Genomic DNA, 18,061 nt, shown 5'->3' with positions numbered 1-18,061 from the left:
ATCCTAAGAAAACCACTAAAAACTACTACAAAAACAACAAAATGCTAACTATGTACAAGAATAAATCAGTCTCTCTCACTACATTTGGAAAGTGCATCACAAGGGATGAGAGAACAGCAGAAGCTACGACTCAGACCATGCGATGGTGAGAAGGAACTGAGGGCGCGGTCGGTCCGCCCTGCCCTTTATCACCTCAGTCAAAATCATGAGGCAGTACAAGGGCACATGTGTGGACCAATGCACACTACTACTTTTAAAAGCTCCAGCTCTGGGCGCATGTGCATAACCCCTCAGTGGAATAAAATAAGGACCATCACTTGAAGAAGAACTGCACTTCCTGACTGTTTTCAGTCCATGTGTAAGGGACATTTATAAATATATTATTTAGAACTAAGTTTTTTACACTATGCTACATATCACTGTCTTCTGCACAATTTCTTTGCAGTATATTAAGCGTTGATATAACTATTTTCTAACATCTTTTTATTAAATTTTTGAAATATTAATCTTCAAGGTCAGAACTCTCTCGGGCAGTGGCAATGCACCATTAAACTGCAGGATCTAGGAACATATAACCAGTAATTAAGGTTAATTGCTTGTTGTCTATTTGACCATTAATTCTGTTCCGCACATGGTGGAAGTCTCTTTTGCGCAGCATTTTCCATGAGAAGAAAAAAAAAAAAAGCAAAATATTTTTAAACATTACATATAGTTCTAGCATACTAGCATGTGTTCCAGGTGTCTCTGTGTGTCCACATATTAAATACTGCTTTGTAAAGCACCAATATTCCCATTGGCTATCAAATGGGCAAGAACTTGTGACACAGAAAAAGGATCTAAATAATAAAATATAGTTTGTGTTCTCTCCTTGTTATAATAAAAAATAGGAAAAACCATCTCCCTCGAGTAACTTTTTCAGCTGACCTTTTAAAGCATTTTTCATCTTTTCTTTTAATTCTACTATAAGTACCTGACTTTCAGTAGTGTCTCCTTTTTCTTCTAGCTAACAGTGTTTAAACCAAGGATTAACAAAGAAGCTCTCTCTTGGAAAATTATCTGGGGAAGAACCGGTTTCCTTTTAGAGAAGCAAAGAAGTTCCTAAAGCAGATCTACACAGTAAGATAGCAAAGAATTTTGTGGAAGCCTATTAAGAAACACTCCAGGGTGTCAGATAGGTAAAAGAATCTAGACCTTTGCTCCTACAGCAAACTAAGCCAGCCTTCCAAGATCTTCTTAACAGCTATGGAATGTAGGATTAATTCCACAGTTTCAGAAAGGAGTCCACAATCTCTCTACAACAAACTGAAGAGTTAGCTGTTTAGGTTTCATGACATCTAATTCTGCCTCTGCAGATCCAAGTGCAAAGACCCTGTTGAAGAAGAAAGTCAGAGTTCAGGAGCTTCCATTGGTCAGTATGCCAAATTGCAACCTGACAAGGGGAAGAAAAAAAACAAAAAACAAAAACAAACACAGGATTGGCAAGTGGTTATCATTATAATGGTGCTACCCCTAAGGCTAAAAGACTAACCATGGAAAATATTAGGCCAAGAAGAATTGAGGAAGTTATGAGCAAAGGAAGACTGGGGTCTTTAGAACAGCATTCCAAACTCAGCTTTAGCATACAGGTAGTTAATACACTCATGAAGAATCCTAAAGTTCTTTACAAACTGAACACATAGAAATGCCATTTCTGGGATTGAATATGGCAACTATTCAGCACCAGAAATACTGCACAACTGATTTTGTTTCAGGATTTGGGGAAAAGAAGGGGGAAGAAAGATTATTTTGGTTTAGATTTGTTTAAGGATGCAGTGAAAAATTCTCTACAACTGAAAATAGAACGGGAATGTAAGAATACAGAATATAATTCCTCATGATGAAAGTTTGTCCAGGACACCACAGTTAACATTCCCAACTCTTGCAAAAAAATGTATTTCCTGAAGAATTACTGAATATTTAATCTAAGCTTAGACTAAGCATCTCAGTTCTCTGTCCTACATAGCACTTAACACACTTCTGGCCCTATATAAATGAAAAGGATGTTGCTATGACATGGACATATAACTATTAATCATTCAAAACATAATATATCATGGATGTGGCCAATCCATTCTAAAAGGGCCAATGTGTTGAAGTATTAAGGACTGACCAGCTCAGAGGTTCAAGTTACTGACCTGACACAGAGGTAAGCAAATACAGAGGAAAGCAGTAAACCATCTTGTGTGCAGTCATGTCTTATATAGGAACACTGGAATTGTCACACTGAATCAGACCCTTGATTCATCTAGATCAGTGTTTTTCAAACCATGGGTCGCGACCCAGAACTGGCTCGCGAAACGGATGGGACTGGGTCGCAGCGGCTCTGGTCAGCACCGCCTATCAGGCCGTTAAAAGTCCTGTTGGCGGTGCTGTCTGGCTAAGGGAGGCTAGTCCCTTCCTGTTCCGACACCGCGCTGCGCCCCGGAAGCGGCCAGCAGCAGGTCCAGCTCCTAGGCGGGGGGGAGGGGGATGGTGTCATGGGGCTCCGCACGCTGTCCTCGCCCCAAGCACTGGATCCTCACTCCCATTGGTCAGGAACTGGCCAATGAGAGCTGGGGGGGTGAGGGGGCACGGTGCCTGTGGGCGAGAGCTGCACAGAGCCACTTGCGCGCCTCTGCCTAGGAGCCAGATCTGCTGCTGGCCACTTCCGGGGCACAGCGGGGTCCATGATGCCAGGACCAGCAGGAAGCCTGCCTTTGCACCCCAGCTGCGCTGCTGACCAGGAGCCGCCGGAGGTAAGCCTACACCCCAAACCCTTGCCCCAGCCCTGAGCCCCCCCAAACCCAGAACCCCTTCCTGCACCCCAAATCCCTTATCCCTGGCCCCACCCCAAAGCCTGCACTCCCAGCCCAGAGCCCTGACCCCCTCCCACACGCTGAACCCCTCATTCCTGGCCCCACCCTGCAGCCCACACCCCAACCCTCTGCCCCAGCCCTGAGCCCCTCCCACACCCCAAGCCCCTCATCCCCAGCTCCGTTGAGTGGCGGGCATCAAAAATTTTCTTCAACTGGGTCACCAGAAAAAAAAGTTTGAAAACCACTGAACTAGCTGACAGTGGTTAGTAGCAGATGCCTCAGAGGAAGGTTTAAGAATCCCACAACAGAAAAGTGAAACCATCTGCCTTCATGAAGGTCTTATACTAATCCCACAGAAAGATTTGCTTAAACCCTGAAGGGGTTTGGGGGTAGGGATGGGGTTAAATCTCTTCCAAAATTTTGCATCAACAGGTCATAACTCTGGATATTCTTAAGTGCCCAATCTGTTTTTGATTACTAGATAAATTGTTGGCTTCAGTGACATCATGGGGCAGTAAATTCCAGTTTGACTACATGTTGAGTGAAAAGGTATTTATTTCCCTTAATCAATTTTGACACTCCCACCTTGCAGTTTCCTTGAACATCCCTCTTGTTCTTGTGTTATGACATTCGCACAACAAACTCCCAATCTATTTTCTCTATACCATTTGTTCTTTTATATACTTTTATCATGCCCTTTCTATTTATCTTTTTAAGGTAAACAATCCCAGTCTTTTCAGTTTCTCTTCATGAGTTTTCCCATGCCCACAATCATTTTCATTATCCTTCTCTGACCCTCCTCTAATTCTGTAATATTATATCTATTTATATAACAACATATTTTCCATATTATTCTGCATTCCATTCCTTGTGCTTCCTATGACCTGTTTTGCTTTTTTCACCATAGCTGCACATTAAGCTGTCCACAGCGATTCGCAGGTCATTTTCCCAAGTTGATTCAGAACTGGGCAAGATGTATGAACAGTTCAAAGTTTTCTCCCCACACTCTTCGCGTATCTTAGGCATGCAGAGAGAATTCTTTTTTCCATTTAAACTAGCTAAATTTAAGTTTGAGAAAAACATGGAGTAGAAAAGTCTGGGAAACTAGACTTCATACTTCAAGCAGTGAGCTAACAAGAAGCCACATGTAGAATGTCTGGTTGGTCCAGTAAATTTACTGGATCTGAGATTTCGGAAAATCTATGAGATTTAGAGAATATAAGAACGTAAGAGCTGCCATACTAAGTCACCCCAGAGTCTACCTTACCCAGTATTCTGTCTCCAACAGTGGCCCTTGCTAGAACTTCAAGGGGAGTATACAGAACAGAGCAATTATGGAGTGATCCAGCCCTGTCTTCCACTCCTGCTCTGGTAGTCAGAGGTTTAGGGTCGCTCCGAGCATGGGGCTGCCATCTTGGCTAATAGCCATTGAACTTATTCTATTCTTTTTTTGAACCCACTTATACTTTTGTCCATCACAACATCCCATGCCAATGTCTCTCACAGGTTATTTGTGCATTGTGAAAAAAAGTACTTCCTCTTGTTTGTATTAAGACTCCTGCCTATTAATTTCATTGGGTGACTACGTGTTTTTGTATTTTGTGAAAGGGTAAATAATGCACTTCTTCCACAACATTCATAATTTCATCGACATATATATCATATCTCCTCTTATTAGTCTTTTTTAAGATGAATAGTCCTAATCTTTTTAGTGTCTCCTCACATGGAAGTTATTCTGTACCCTTGATCATCTTTGTTGCTCTTCTCTGAGCCTTTTCCAGTTCCGCTATATCCTTTTTGAGAGGGGGCAACCAGAACCGGACACAGTATTCAAGGTGTGGGTGCACCATAGATTTATATAGTGGCATTATGACGTTCTGTCTTATTTTCGATCCCCTTCCTAATAATTCCTCACGTCCCTTTCACCTTTTTGACCCCAGCTGTGCACTGAGCAGAAGTTTTCAGAGAACTATTCATGCTGACTCTCTCTGAGGTGGTAACAGCTAATTTAGGACCCATCAGTTTGTATGCATAGTTGGGATTTTTCCCCTCCATGTAGATTACTTTGCACTTATAAACATTTAATTTCATCTGTCATTTTGTTGCCCAGTCACCCAGTTTTGAGAGATTCCTCCAACTGCTCACAGTCAGCTTTGGACTTAACCATCTTGAATAGTTTTGTATCATCTGCAAACTTTGCCACTTCACTGTTCACGCCCTTTTCCAGATCATTAATGAATATGCTGAACAGGACAGCTCCCAGTACAGATCCTTGGAGGATCCTGATGCTGTTCACCTCTGTCCACTGTGAAAACTGACCATTTATTCCTACCCTTTGTTTCCTATCTTTCAACCAGCTACTGAGCCAAGAGAGGACCTTCCCTCTTAACACTAGGAAATTAAGTCGGTATAACTACAGTATAACTATATCACTCAGGGATATGAAAAATCCACACCCTTGAGCAACGCAGTTAAACCGACCTAACCCCCAGTGTAGACAGCACTAGGAGACAGGAAAATTCTTCTGTCCGCTTAGCGACTGCCTCTCAGGGAGGTGGATTGTCTACACCAACAGGAGGAGACTCCCATCGGAGCAGGTGGTGTGTTCACTGAAGACACTGCACTGCTGAAGCATTTTAAGTGTAGACAAGCCCTGTTTCCTTAAGAGCCTTTGGTGAGGGAACCCTGTCAAAAGTGCACTACATCAACTGGATCACTCTTAACCATATTCTTATTGACTCCCACAAATTACTGTAATAGGTTGATGAGGTACCTGACTCTTCCCCAACAAATCAAATAGTTTCAAGGTCCACTGAGACAAATATGGAAACCTCAAGCAGGGGAGGCAATGCAAAAGATCAAGAATGAAGAGTCATATTAACAGTTCAGTTTTGTTTGTTTTTAGTTCACACACTTGTCTGTGCAACTATTTAAAAAACAATTAGAAGAAGCAAGCTTATACTACTACACCAGCTGCAACATAAATTAGTCTCACACCTACCCATCCCAATCTTTCTTGAGCCATTACTCTACTTACCTATCTGTCTGCAGTTTCCAAGTCCGAGTATGCTGAGCTGCATCCCCATGGTGTTGCTGATGTAAATGTTGAGGATGCCGCCTTTGCTGCTGCTCCTGTTGAACTTCCACCCAGCATGGAGGTACAGTGGCTGAAAATCGTGGGGTCAAAGTCTCAAAACGGGTTAATTCCACCAAAGATGTCAATGTTTCAAGGGAAAATGGTTGGTCCACCAAAAGATCGACTCCTAATATTTGTTGAAGGGGATAAAAAACAACAGGTTTACTACGTATACTTTCCTCTCCAAAACATCGTAGACCAAATTTCAAAATTATCCAAGCTGCTCTAGCACTAGAAAGGTGTTTGAAAATTTTCTGGAAAAGGCATGAAAAATCAGCTAATTTTGAAGTCAGCATACCTAAAAGCAAACTTGCTCAAAAACTTTGATTTTTGCACTTCAGAATGTTTCTTTTTAATATCTATTGATTCACTTAATGTCAAAATCTTTCCATTCAGAGAAAACTGTTGTTATGGATGTGGAATTGCTATGTAATAATCTAAAGACACTGAGGTATAATAATTTTAACACTGTTCTCTACATGAAATACCCCAGCTGCAGTCTCTCGATGATCTAAAGCTACTGTTAAGTAAAACTTGTTGCTGTAGTGTAATCTTCATGAGACCGAGCAATAGATAATCATAGCAAGGTCAGCATCCATGAAAAAATTGATTATACCCATTTCACCTGGCACAGAATAAAAAAAGGCTAAACCACACATCACATAATGATGCAGGGTTACCCTCGTTCTAAAAAGCTCCCGATGATGCAAACGTGCTTATAGGGTGGCTCTACTCTGAAAAGTGATTATTCAAAGATTTCAATTTACACAACAGATCTGCTTCCTGTATACTAAGTCTTTTTGTTTTGTGACTAAAGTAAGTTATTATTTTAACTCGTTAGCACTACAGAGCCAACATAAGTGAGAGTAGAATTCTATTCTTTCTTGTGTAGAAGAATGGTTTTACTAAAACGATTACTTACACCTGTGTCAACCCCAGTTATGGCAGTGAGATACACAAGTGTAATTTGACCTGATAAACATTTAATAATTGATAAGGATATATGAAAAGGGAAGAATCCAGGTAGTGGCCAGCTGTGTAAGTTGACAACAAACTATGGGCTTGTCTTCACTGTATTAGCTCAAAGTGAAAAATGAGGGGTGCCCCTAACCTGACTCCCATCCACACACAACAGCCTCTAGTTTGAGTTAAGTGGAGCTTTAAACTTGAGCTAGGTGATCTGTTCAGAGTGTATGGTTCGACGTATGTGATATGCAGATGCTTACGCTCCTAATGCAGCAGAGATGTAGATACGGACTACAGCTCAAGCTAGCTCAACTCAGATGCTAATCTAATCACATCAGCTGCACAGCAGAATTAGACTGGCAATCAAATCACTGTGCATCTCCAGTGTTTCACAGTCCAGCCGCTCTCACTCAAGCTAGGCTACAGTGAAATAAGTCAACTGTATTAACTTGAATAACTGCTACAGTGAAGACAAGCCTTAGATATGGTGTTTGAGGTGAACTGGATATTGGGGCGGTAGAGCCAGCTGCTTCCTTCAGTATGGGGGAAGGAGTGAATCTTTCCAGCTAGCAACCCAGTATCTGAATGAAGTTGCAGCTTGGAACAAGATTAAATCCCAATAAAGTCGGGAGAAAAACGTACAGGAAGAGGGAAACAATCAGAAGAGTTCACAGACGCTGTATTAATAACCCTAGTTGAGGGAATACACCTGCCCTTTGTTAAAGTCCAGTTCTGTTCTGAAAAAATGACTAAAAATGACATTGGAGTTCATTGTTTAGCAGATCAATAATTCCACATGAAAATATCTTCAGTTTACAAATAAAAATGCTTTTAAAAACTCTCAGAGAGAGACGACCATAACTTACCCTGGAAAGCCAGGATTAATCAATGAATTACAGGAATCTGTACAGAATAAATAATCTCCATTCTCTTTTTTGCCTAATAAATTTCATAGTTTGAAATACTTTCACACTAAAAAAAAGGCTTCTAAAATGCATTAGAAATACTAGGATCTGAAGAATACCAAGTCAACTCCAGTGTTCAGGCTACTATATATGATTTTTCTACCCAATGTTATGTTTAAAATGTTATGTTTATGTATTAGATAGCATCTGTATCATAAATCCTGCCATTACAACTGTTAGAGGTTGAATGCATGATATTAATTCAACATAATGAGCTTACCAGGCTTATTTAAGGGGTGTAGAAAGTTTAGCTTCGGCAGTGATAAAACTCTGTCACTTCCACATTTATCCCCCACTCCACATCAAACAACATGCAAAGATAAAATGAACTGGGAAGAATACTGAGTTAGGGTATTTTTGCAGCCACAAGACTAGACTATTGATGATCACTTGACATGCTTAAAAAAAAAAAACGCGCACCCCCCCCCCCCATATGGTTAATATATTTTGTTGTGTTTAAATGTGAATGGTTTACCTGTAATGCCTGGACTAGAAGGGTTAGATAAGGGCTTCATGCCTTCCGATGATTGCTCTACCCCTTTAGAAAGGGATCCATCCACAAGTATATCAGCTTCATCTATATCATCACAGGTTCCTCCAATCTGAAGGAAATGAAGCTCTCCACCTAAAATGTGGTTGACATTAACAGAAGTAGTTTGAGACAAGTTTATGTCAAACAAGCATATTTTTCCTCAAACACTTTTAGTTAACTAGTACATCATTATCTGGTCATTACATACAGTAGTTGCGAAGCATCTGAAGGCTCTTCTGTATATTTTTTAAACTTTACCAGAAAAAGTACAGAAACACAACCATGCAAATGTTTATTCCATCTGCTAATGATTATGAAGGAAACAGATCAGCCAGAAAGGTTCCTTGAATACCCAAAAAGACAGTTAGCTCAGTAAACGTGAAAAAAGCCAAAAACAACTCCGATTAGCCTTTTCATAAGTATCATATAATTCAAATCTTGCCATAATACACTGATACTACACCAACATTTCAACTGGAAACCCACTCAAAACAACTCAATATATTCCCTATAAAATACCACTTCCTCAACTTCTTATAGTCAGGGCTTGAAAAATCCACTTGTCCACGAAGTTCTAGGCATGTAGTAATCTTGCCTTGGCAAGCAAAAGAACCTAGAGATGAGTTTCTGCGGATTTTTAAGCTTTTATTTATAAACTTGATGCCCAACAGCTACAGTGTCTCTTTGCTAAGTACCAGAAAAGTAAAGTTAACAGAATTCCCATTGGTTTACTGCCGATATTCTGAATTTTTGGGTAGCTCTCGTGAACCATGTATTTCTTGCTGTTCTTTCTTAGGAAAATATAAAGTTAGTTTCCTTACCTGTAGTTTTATGTTCTCTTAAGTCAGAATTTAAGATGCGAGATGGAATGTCTTCCTTACTCCTATGCCATGGAGAAAGTTCCCCCAACCCCAACGCACCTTGCTTTTACCTGCTCCCCCAGCGGGCACATATGGAACACTGCACCAATATCCATCTCTACCAGCCTAAAACTTTCTCATCCAGGGATGCTGAAACAATTTGTATAGTGGGGGTGCTGAGAGCCATTGAACCAAGCTGCAAACCCTGCATATGATGGAAACCACTTCAAGCCGGGGGTGCAGTAGCACCCCACTACCCCTAGTTCCAGCACCTATGTTCTTATCTATAGCAGCAGGCAAGAGTGCCACCCATTGAGATTGCCTGACACTTCCCACAGTAAGATCCTGTTTTCAGCTGCTTAGAATTTTGGCTAAGCTTAACTGTTTGGTCTGAAATGATCTATACCGGATGTCTGCCTCAGGATGAAGTTCTTGGAAAATTTCCAGAGTAGAGCTCATACAACAAAAGTTTCACTGCCCAGACCACATCTAACCTGAGTAAGTCTCTTTCAGATGCACAGGGGTTTATAGTTCAGAAAAGGGTGAGAACAGACCAACTCAAATGAAAAACATTATTCCATTTGGGGCCAAGTTCTGAAAACTTCAGAATAATGGAGACAGATGCAAACACTTAATTTCTCACACATGTAACTACAGTGGGATGCAGACATTCTAATTATGAATGCAAAGTAACAGACTATTTCTGTACTTACTGGCAGTTTTATAATGGAATAAAGAAAATCAGTTTTTACCCAACTGTTTTGTTGGCTTTTGGCAAGTTGACCTAACAGTTTCGACAGCTTGCCACCTGGGAGTTTGAAAGTTTAGCAATTCATGAGTTATCCATATTTAGGAAAGGTTCTGGGTTTTTGAATATGAAACTTGTATTTTCTCCCTCATTACTCAAAAATTGGGGAACTGATTTTGATCAAGTTTCCAAAAAAAAAATTTGTTTTTAATTAATTTTTGAGCTGAGGGCAAGTCAAAATTGAATTTTCCATACAAATCGAGTAAACAAAAATTCAGCATTATTAAATGAAATTTCCAACAAAACATTAGTATAATATTTACCAATAATCCAACACTAATATATGGTTATGGCAATCATTACAAACCATTTCTGAAACCACGGAGTATCACAGATTTTATACTCTATATGGACTACTAATGCATTCTACTCAATCTGGACTAATAGTATTAAATCTGTTAGCAGTTTTCAAAAGAATCAGCATTTTCAAAATCCATTCTACCACAAAAAAACTTCAATCATTTTCCTCCACCATTGCATTCTGCAACAAGTAAGTAGCTTTATTTTCAGGTTTCAGATGGATTCCTCCAGCCTCCCCGCTTTCTAGTCTGGTGGAGAGCTCATCTGCAAGCTTTGTCATCTGTTTAATGTGCCAGGGAGAAGGTTTCTAAGCTACCTTCCAGCTACATATTACAAGTAGAAACATATTAAAAATAGTACCAGTGGGACTGGAAGCACCAATCATTATTGGGCAGCTCAGTTAAGGTCAGCATCAACTTGGTATCATGGTGACCCAGAGAACAATGGGTAGAAATTGAATGGAACTTAAATAGCAATTTGGTGCATTGATTTTTTTTTTTTTTACCTAGAAGATTTAGACCAACACAAGAGGGAAATAAGACTTCAGATACAGAATTTGATACAAACTCAAGACAGCCCCCTTCCCTTCCCACTCACATGCATCAGAAACAATCCAGAAATTCAACCAGGGCTATCTAAATCCAAAATATGTAATGTATGGGAGTAGAAATAAAACACAAAAAACAAAACAAAAAAAACTTTGTTCCACAATTCCACAATAACAAAATTATGTAAATTAACACCAAATAATTCATAATTCTTAGTTGTGACTTCCTTGCAAGTAAACCATTACATCAAAGCTTTTGCAAGACCCTTAATGAGGACAGAAACACTAATTATGGCAAAGGCCACCTGAAAGGGCCTACTCACCTCATGATATAATGAATTATTACTAATAAAATTTAAACAATAAGACTCACACCACTTTAGAACAACAGGAAAATATCTGAAGACAAGCCAAAAACCTCATCAATTTGTGCAAAAAAAATAACTTAAGTGGAGAGAGAGATGACTGATTAAAGTAAGGAAAATATAAAAATGGGAGTCAAATACTGGGGAGTATTTAGAGGAACAGGGACCTCTCTGCATATATACTGGGAATGATCTGTTTTGAAGAAAAAAAAATTTAAGATAACTAGAATTAGGTGATCCAAAGAACTCAGTGATTCTATTAGTTTACAGTCCAAAGAGGTTACTGACTCAGGAAAATGACATATAAACACAATTACTACTAGCAGCCAGACGTGCAATAGTTCATTTTTGGAAAAGGACAGCTCTCCCAACATTAATGGCATAAAGAAGTAGAGCAGGGGTCTGCAGCCTCTGGCACGCGGCTCGCCAGGTTAAGCACCCTGGGGGGCCGGGCCAGTTCGTTTACTTGGCCGCAGGTTCGGCCGATCGCGGCTCCCACTGGCCACGGTTCGCCGCTCCAGGCTAATGGGGGCGGCGGGAAGCCGCGGCCGGTACATCCCTTGGCCCGCGCCGCTTCCGCCGCCCCCATTGGCCTGGAGCGGCGAACCGCGGCCAGTGGGAGCCACGATTGGCCGAACCTGCGGACGCGGCATGTAAACGAACTGGCCCGGCCCGCCAGGGTGCTTACCCTGGCGAGCAGCGTGCCAGAGGTTACCGACCCCTGAAGTAGAGTATGGTATGAGAAATCCTTTCAATGAAAAATGTGTCAGACACCTTACACATTCGGATCAGGTACATTTTGTAATGGTTGCTATTTCTGGAATTTGAACAGAATACATGGACAAGAAGTTGACCAAACACAAGTGGGTAAATACAAATTATGAATAAGATTCCTTTTTACCTGGTATGGTATATTCATGTATATTAAGAATGACGAAAAAGTATATTAAAAAAAAAAAAAAAAAACACTAAAAAAAGCGATTATCCAGACTTACAATCTGGCCAGAATATTGTGGTTAATAACCCTACCTTCAAAAACTGGCATGGAATCTTTAACCACAACACTTCTGTTATATCTTTCAAAAAGACAGCACCAATATCAGCAAAATATATGCTGACATCATGCAAAGGCACAGATTTAGTGCCAATTCAGAGACTGAAATGAAATACTTTCCCCTCAGAATGACAGATTTTCTTTGAACATCCATCCACAAATTAACCAGAACCAATCCCTTTTAGCTTTCATGATATCAAGATCATTGCCAGGTGTGCTTATGAACAGGAAGCCATCAAGGCCTTATTCACAAAATGCATTTTTTCCCCTTTATAAAATGTTTTGAGACTAAGTTAAGAACTATCTGTAAATGTTAAATGAATTCAGTCTTAATGAAGCTTCAAAAGGACTCATTTCCCAAAGCTTAGGAAAGTTATGAGAAAAATTTACCAATAAAAAACATGTAGAGAGAAAAATGTAAATAAAATAGAGTACTTAAAGCGTAGATGGTCAAAAAGCCACGATTCCACAATCAAGAAAGAGGATAACTTTGCCTAAAAACCAACCCTGGTTCAGTGGCAAAGTGAAAGCAGCAATTAGAAGTAACAAAACAATGGGAAAAAGGGAAACTGATACCAAGTCAATATAAACTAGAAGTTATGAAATACAGAAAATTGATTATGGGAAGCTAAAGACATTGGGGAAAATCCAGGGCTGGCAGTGCTAAGGACAATAAGGATATTAGCAACAAAAGAAGTTCTAGCAATTGTATAAGCCTAGATGGAGATGGTAAAATTATTGTTAATGATGCAAATAAAGCAGAAGTTGTCAATAATTATTTATGTTCCATATTTGGAAAGAAGCACAATATCCTTTTATCACATGAGGATGTGAATTACTTTCTAATACATTAGCAACTGAGGAGGATGTTAAACAATGTCTGCAACGGATAAACATTTTTAAAATCAACAGACCCGGATAACTTGCACCCAAGAATCCTAAAAGAGCTGGCTCAAGAGATCTATGGCCTGCTGCTGTTTTGTTAATAAATCTTGGAGTACAGGGAAAATCCAGAAGACTAGGAGAATGGTAATGTGGTGCCAATATGCAAAGCGGGCAAGCTGAGGTGAGCCAGATAACTATAGGTTGCAGCTTGACATCAATCCTGGGCAAAATAATGGAAAAGCTGATTCAATTAATTAAGAGTAAAGAGCTAGGAATTTAATTAATGCCAATCAACGCTGTTTTATGAAAAATAGGTCTTGTCACACAAACCTGATTTCATTCTTTGATTAGAGTGCAGGTTTGGCTGATAAATGTAACTGCATAAATGTAATATACTTTGACTTAGTCCTGCACAACACTCTAAAACATGAACACTACACAGTATCAAAGAATACATTAAGTGTTAAAAACTGGCTAATCTCAAAAAGCAGATGTCAATGGGGAATCATCAAATTCTAGTGGGATTCTGCATGGGTCTGTACTATGCCCCAACACCATTCAACACCTATCAATGATCTGGAAGTTTATTAATAATATATGGAGATATACCTATCTCATAGAACTGGAAGGGACCTTGAAGGTCATCAAGTCCAGTCCCCTGCCTTCACTAGCAGGACCAAGTACTGCCCCTGACAGTTTTTTTTTTTGCCCCAGATCCCTAAATGGCCCCCTCAAGGACTGAACTCACAATCCTGGGTTTAGCAGGCCAATGCTCAAACCACTGAGCTATCCCTCCCCCCGATATAAAATCATTGCTGATAAAATTTGCAGAGGACACAAAGATTGGTGGAATGACAGATGAGAACTAGGCAGCCATACAGGGTGATCTGGATCACTTGGTAAACAAGGCCCACTCAAAAAAAAAAAAAAAAAAAAAAAAGCCTTTATATTCAGCCAAATACAAGGTCAGACATCTAAAGGGGAAAAAAGGCAGACCACACCTATAGAATGGGGCATTGCATCCTGGAGATCAATGACTCAAACTGAAACTGAACTCCCGGTGTGATGCTGTGGCAAAAAGGTCTAGTTCAATTCTTGGATGCATAAATACAGGAGTAGCGAGTAGGAGTATGGAGAAAATTTTACCCTTGTATGCAGCACTGCTGAGACCAATAATGAAATACTGTGTGCTGTCCATACCCATAAAAAGAAGAAGTTGAAAAAATTGCGGATGCGGAAAACAGCCACAAAAAATTACTCGAGATTTGGAGAAAATGCACAACAGAGAGAAATAAAGGGATCAACCAGTTTAGCTTATCAAAAAGAAGACTGAAGGTATGTCTACACTAGAAAGGTAAGTCGACCTATATTAGGTCAACTTACAGCATGTCCACACTACCCTCCTTGGGTCAGTGGTACACATCCTCACCAGAAGCGCTTCCACTGACCTAGGAGAGGCAGTGGTCTGGCAGCTCCCTGCTGGGAGCCTAACTGCCCACAGGCTCCTGGCAGGCTTCCCGCCCCCTGCTCCCTGCCAGGAGTGGGTGGGAAGCCACCCTGGGCTTCTCGCCCTGGCTCCCAGCTGGGAGCAGAAGCAGGGTCCAGCTGCCCAGCTCTCCCGGGGAGCAAGGGGCAGCTGGACAGCAATTTCTGTTGTGAAATTGACAAGACAGCCACCAGCTGATGTAAGAAACACAGTGTCTACACAGACACTGGGTCATCCTAACTACATTGACATAAGCCCTACGCCTCTTGTGGAAGTGGAGTTATTATGTCGGTGTAGTAGGGCACTTACATCGGCAGGAGCAATGCTGTAATGTAGATACTGACTTAATTAGGTTGACGTAACCTGCCTGACGTCGACCTCTGTAGCGCAAACCAGGCCTGGGATTGGGACTTTATTACTGCACAAATACCTTCATGGGGAGAAAATATTTAATTGAGTGAAGAAAGAAAGGCGTAACAAAAACTGATGGCTGGAAATAAGAAATTGGAAGTAAGATAGATTTTTAACAGATTTTAACCACTAGAACAAACTACAAAGGGAAGAGGTGGATTCTCCATTTCGTGGAGTCTTCAAATTAAGACTGGATGTCTTTCTGGAACACATGCAGTGTTGAAGCTGTGTCGGTCCCAGGATATTAGAGAGACAAAGTGGGTGATAGAATATCTTTTATTGGATCAACTTCTGTTGCTGAGAGAAGTTGGTCCAATAAAAGATATTACCTCATCCACCTTGTCTTTCTGGAACATATGCTTCAGTCAAACAAAGTTATTAGGTTCAAATACAAGGATAAGTGGGTGGAATTTAGTGGGCTGCGATACAAAAGAAGTCAGACTAGATGATCTAACAGTCCCTTCAGGCTTTAAACTATGAATCTATGAAGAACAGAATTATCAATACACTGCGTGCACCTAAAACGTACATTCCAGTTTTAGAGATATCACCTAGACTTAAAATGTGGAATAGTTCTAGAACCAGGGGTGAATTTGAGAACATACTCAATATACAACCCTCAAGATCATTTATATGTTGCATTTTTGTAGTTCTGAAACTCAGTCAACATTCTACCACATTTAACATTTGTCATTTTATTATAGCGTTTATCACTTTTTGAAAAAAGTATCTTACCTTTGGTGCAAGCACACAGTCTGTCTGTGCCCGAGCAGTATATCACAGAGACAAACATATCTGGTTCCTCATTGCCCTCCTTTTTAGGTGGCTCCACTTTGGCCAGAATTTCAAAGTTCGAAAGATCTAAAATTTTTACAAATCCTCCCTGAGTAGTTATTACCAGGTGCCCAAGAGTAGAGATCTCAGATTTTTTCTCTCTCCCATTACCATTCTTAGGAGTTAAATGTATTTCTTCTACAGGCTCCTCACACTCATCATCTCGATTATCCAGTATATCTGGTGGGAGCAAAATCAGTGAGGTAATTGTGTCCTGGGGGTCTTTGATATGCTGGATTTTTATTGGTTCCTCCTCTAGAGTCACTATTCTAGTGGCATAGTTCATTTTGTAAAGCACTAGATATCCACCACTAACATTTCTCTGCTCAGGTTGAATTATTAAAGGAGTTTGTACATCTGCTGGTGACTCGTGCTGGATCACACTGATATTTGTGCCATTCACAACAGCAAGACTCGACTCTAGTTCACCCTTTCTTCTGTTACATAGTGCCGAATTTAATTTATTTAAATTATTCAAGGCCTCTACTTGATTTATTGCACTCAGGGATTCAACAGGGCATGTCCGTAGTCCTACTAACAAATGAACTCCATCTGCACAAGGAGTGATTGAATCTACACAAAGGTTCTCCTCCTCTGCAAACTTAGGCAGTCGCAGGCACTGAACCAATGTCCCAGGCTTGGGAACCATGGAGTTCCACTTATCAGAGTCTGGAGAAGTTAGATTGGCTGCTGCATCTGCAAATTGTTGAATGTAAGTCACAGGTGGATCCTGCAACAGCAACTGTTCCTGACTGTCCAGCTCCATCTCAATGATCTGTGGAACTGTAAAACCATCATCATGTAAACTTTTACTCATAATATTGTTCATCTGTGAAAAGATTTTTCCTGCTTTTTCATCAGACTCCTTAATGCTGTAAAGAAGCAATATTGGTAAAGTCCTCCTTACCAGAGGGGAATTCAGTTCTGAATTAGTGCAGGATTCATTGTCAGTTGATCCCTGCTCTGATACACTCTCACCTCGAGTCCTGCTTAAACCATCCAGTGATCTCTGAGAGTTACTACTAACGGGGGAGGTAGCAGGTGATTTGTATGTTAATAAACCCCCAGCTAATAAACAAGGAAAGGGAATGTTGTGTTGTTCCAGATGCTTCTCCTTCATCTTTTCACTCTTACAGTTAGCTAGACAGGGATTTGCCCCAAGTTCTTCTAGATCCTTAACTGTGTCTTCAAGCACATTTGCAACGATTTCCCACTGAAGTTTCTCAGGCTGCTGAAGAATGCTCAGGGCTGTTACATCAAGGCTCACCTCCATGGTTTCTTTTTGTGATGTATGCCCTTTAGAACAAACAATGCATTAGTAGAGATAGATAGATAGATATAATTCACCACAACCTAAACCAAATAAGTATAGGTTATAGACTAATTCTATTAACCAACCATTTAGTCATTTCTCTATGTACCTTCAAATATACAGAGGATACAAAAATGTGACATGTCCATACGTGAGAAAAGACCTAGAAACATTTATTCCCCAAAAGTTAACAACAGTCCTTTAAATAATTAAGAAAAATCAAATCAGAATGATAGAGGACAAGAAACTGAAGACTTTCCCATCAAAAGAAACTTACCTTCCTGAGCTGCTGTCCATACTGAACCTCATAAGCCACTCAAGTGGCTCTGCTGTACACACCCCAATACCCCCTCCAGCTACCTAGACAGCCCAGTATGACCCCCTCAGAAGGGCAGATTCAACTCCCACTCCTAGCTGATAAACCCATGCTACACTACCGCCATATTTTACTGTTCACATCAGCTGACAAACCATCCAGCAAAACAACCCCCCCACCCAGTATTCCTAACTACCAATCATAAGAAAATGGGGGAAAGCCAACTGCTGCAATGGGGGAAAGCCGACTGCTGCAGAGGAGCATGTGGATCGGACAGAGACTTCTCTTAGGGGAGAGTCTAATGATAGAGAATCTCCAGGTTCTAGTCAGGAGCAGAGGATGGAGAAGGATAAAGTAGGGGCCAGATCAGATGATAAACATTCACACAAAAAAGAATCTAACACACCAGAAAAGGGCAGACAAATAAACAGTGACAAGTTTTTAAAGTGC

The 18,061-nt window shown here is 40.5% G+C and overlaps 1 protein-coding gene across 1 annotated transcript in view; it reads right to left on the bottom strand.

Moving 5' to 3' along the window:
* The window catches only part of BIRC6 (baculoviral IAP repeat containing 6), a 332,211-nt gene that overhangs the window by 266,583 nt on the left and 47,567 nt on the right, over positions 1-18,061 (bottom strand). The window contains exons 10-12 of the mRNA XM_065402120.1: positions 15,885-17,279; positions 8,377-8,526; positions 5,872-6,097 (exon numbers count right to left, since the gene is read on the bottom strand). Coding sequence (XP_065258192.1) covers positions 5,872-6,097; positions 8,377-8,526; positions 15,885-17,279 — 1,771 coding nt within the window. The remainder of the gene's footprint in view (positions 1-5,871; positions 6,098-8,376; positions 8,527-15,884; positions 17,280-18,061) is intronic.

The sequence above is a fragment of the Emys orbicularis genome, chromosome 3 (assembly GCF_028017835.1).
Source record: "Emys orbicularis isolate rEmyOrb1 chromosome 3, rEmyOrb1.hap1, whole genome shotgun sequence".
Taxonomy (NCBI): Eukaryota; Metazoa; Chordata; order Testudines; family Emydidae; genus Emys; species Emys orbicularis.
This window is presented reverse-complemented; position numbering and strand designations above follow the sequence as displayed.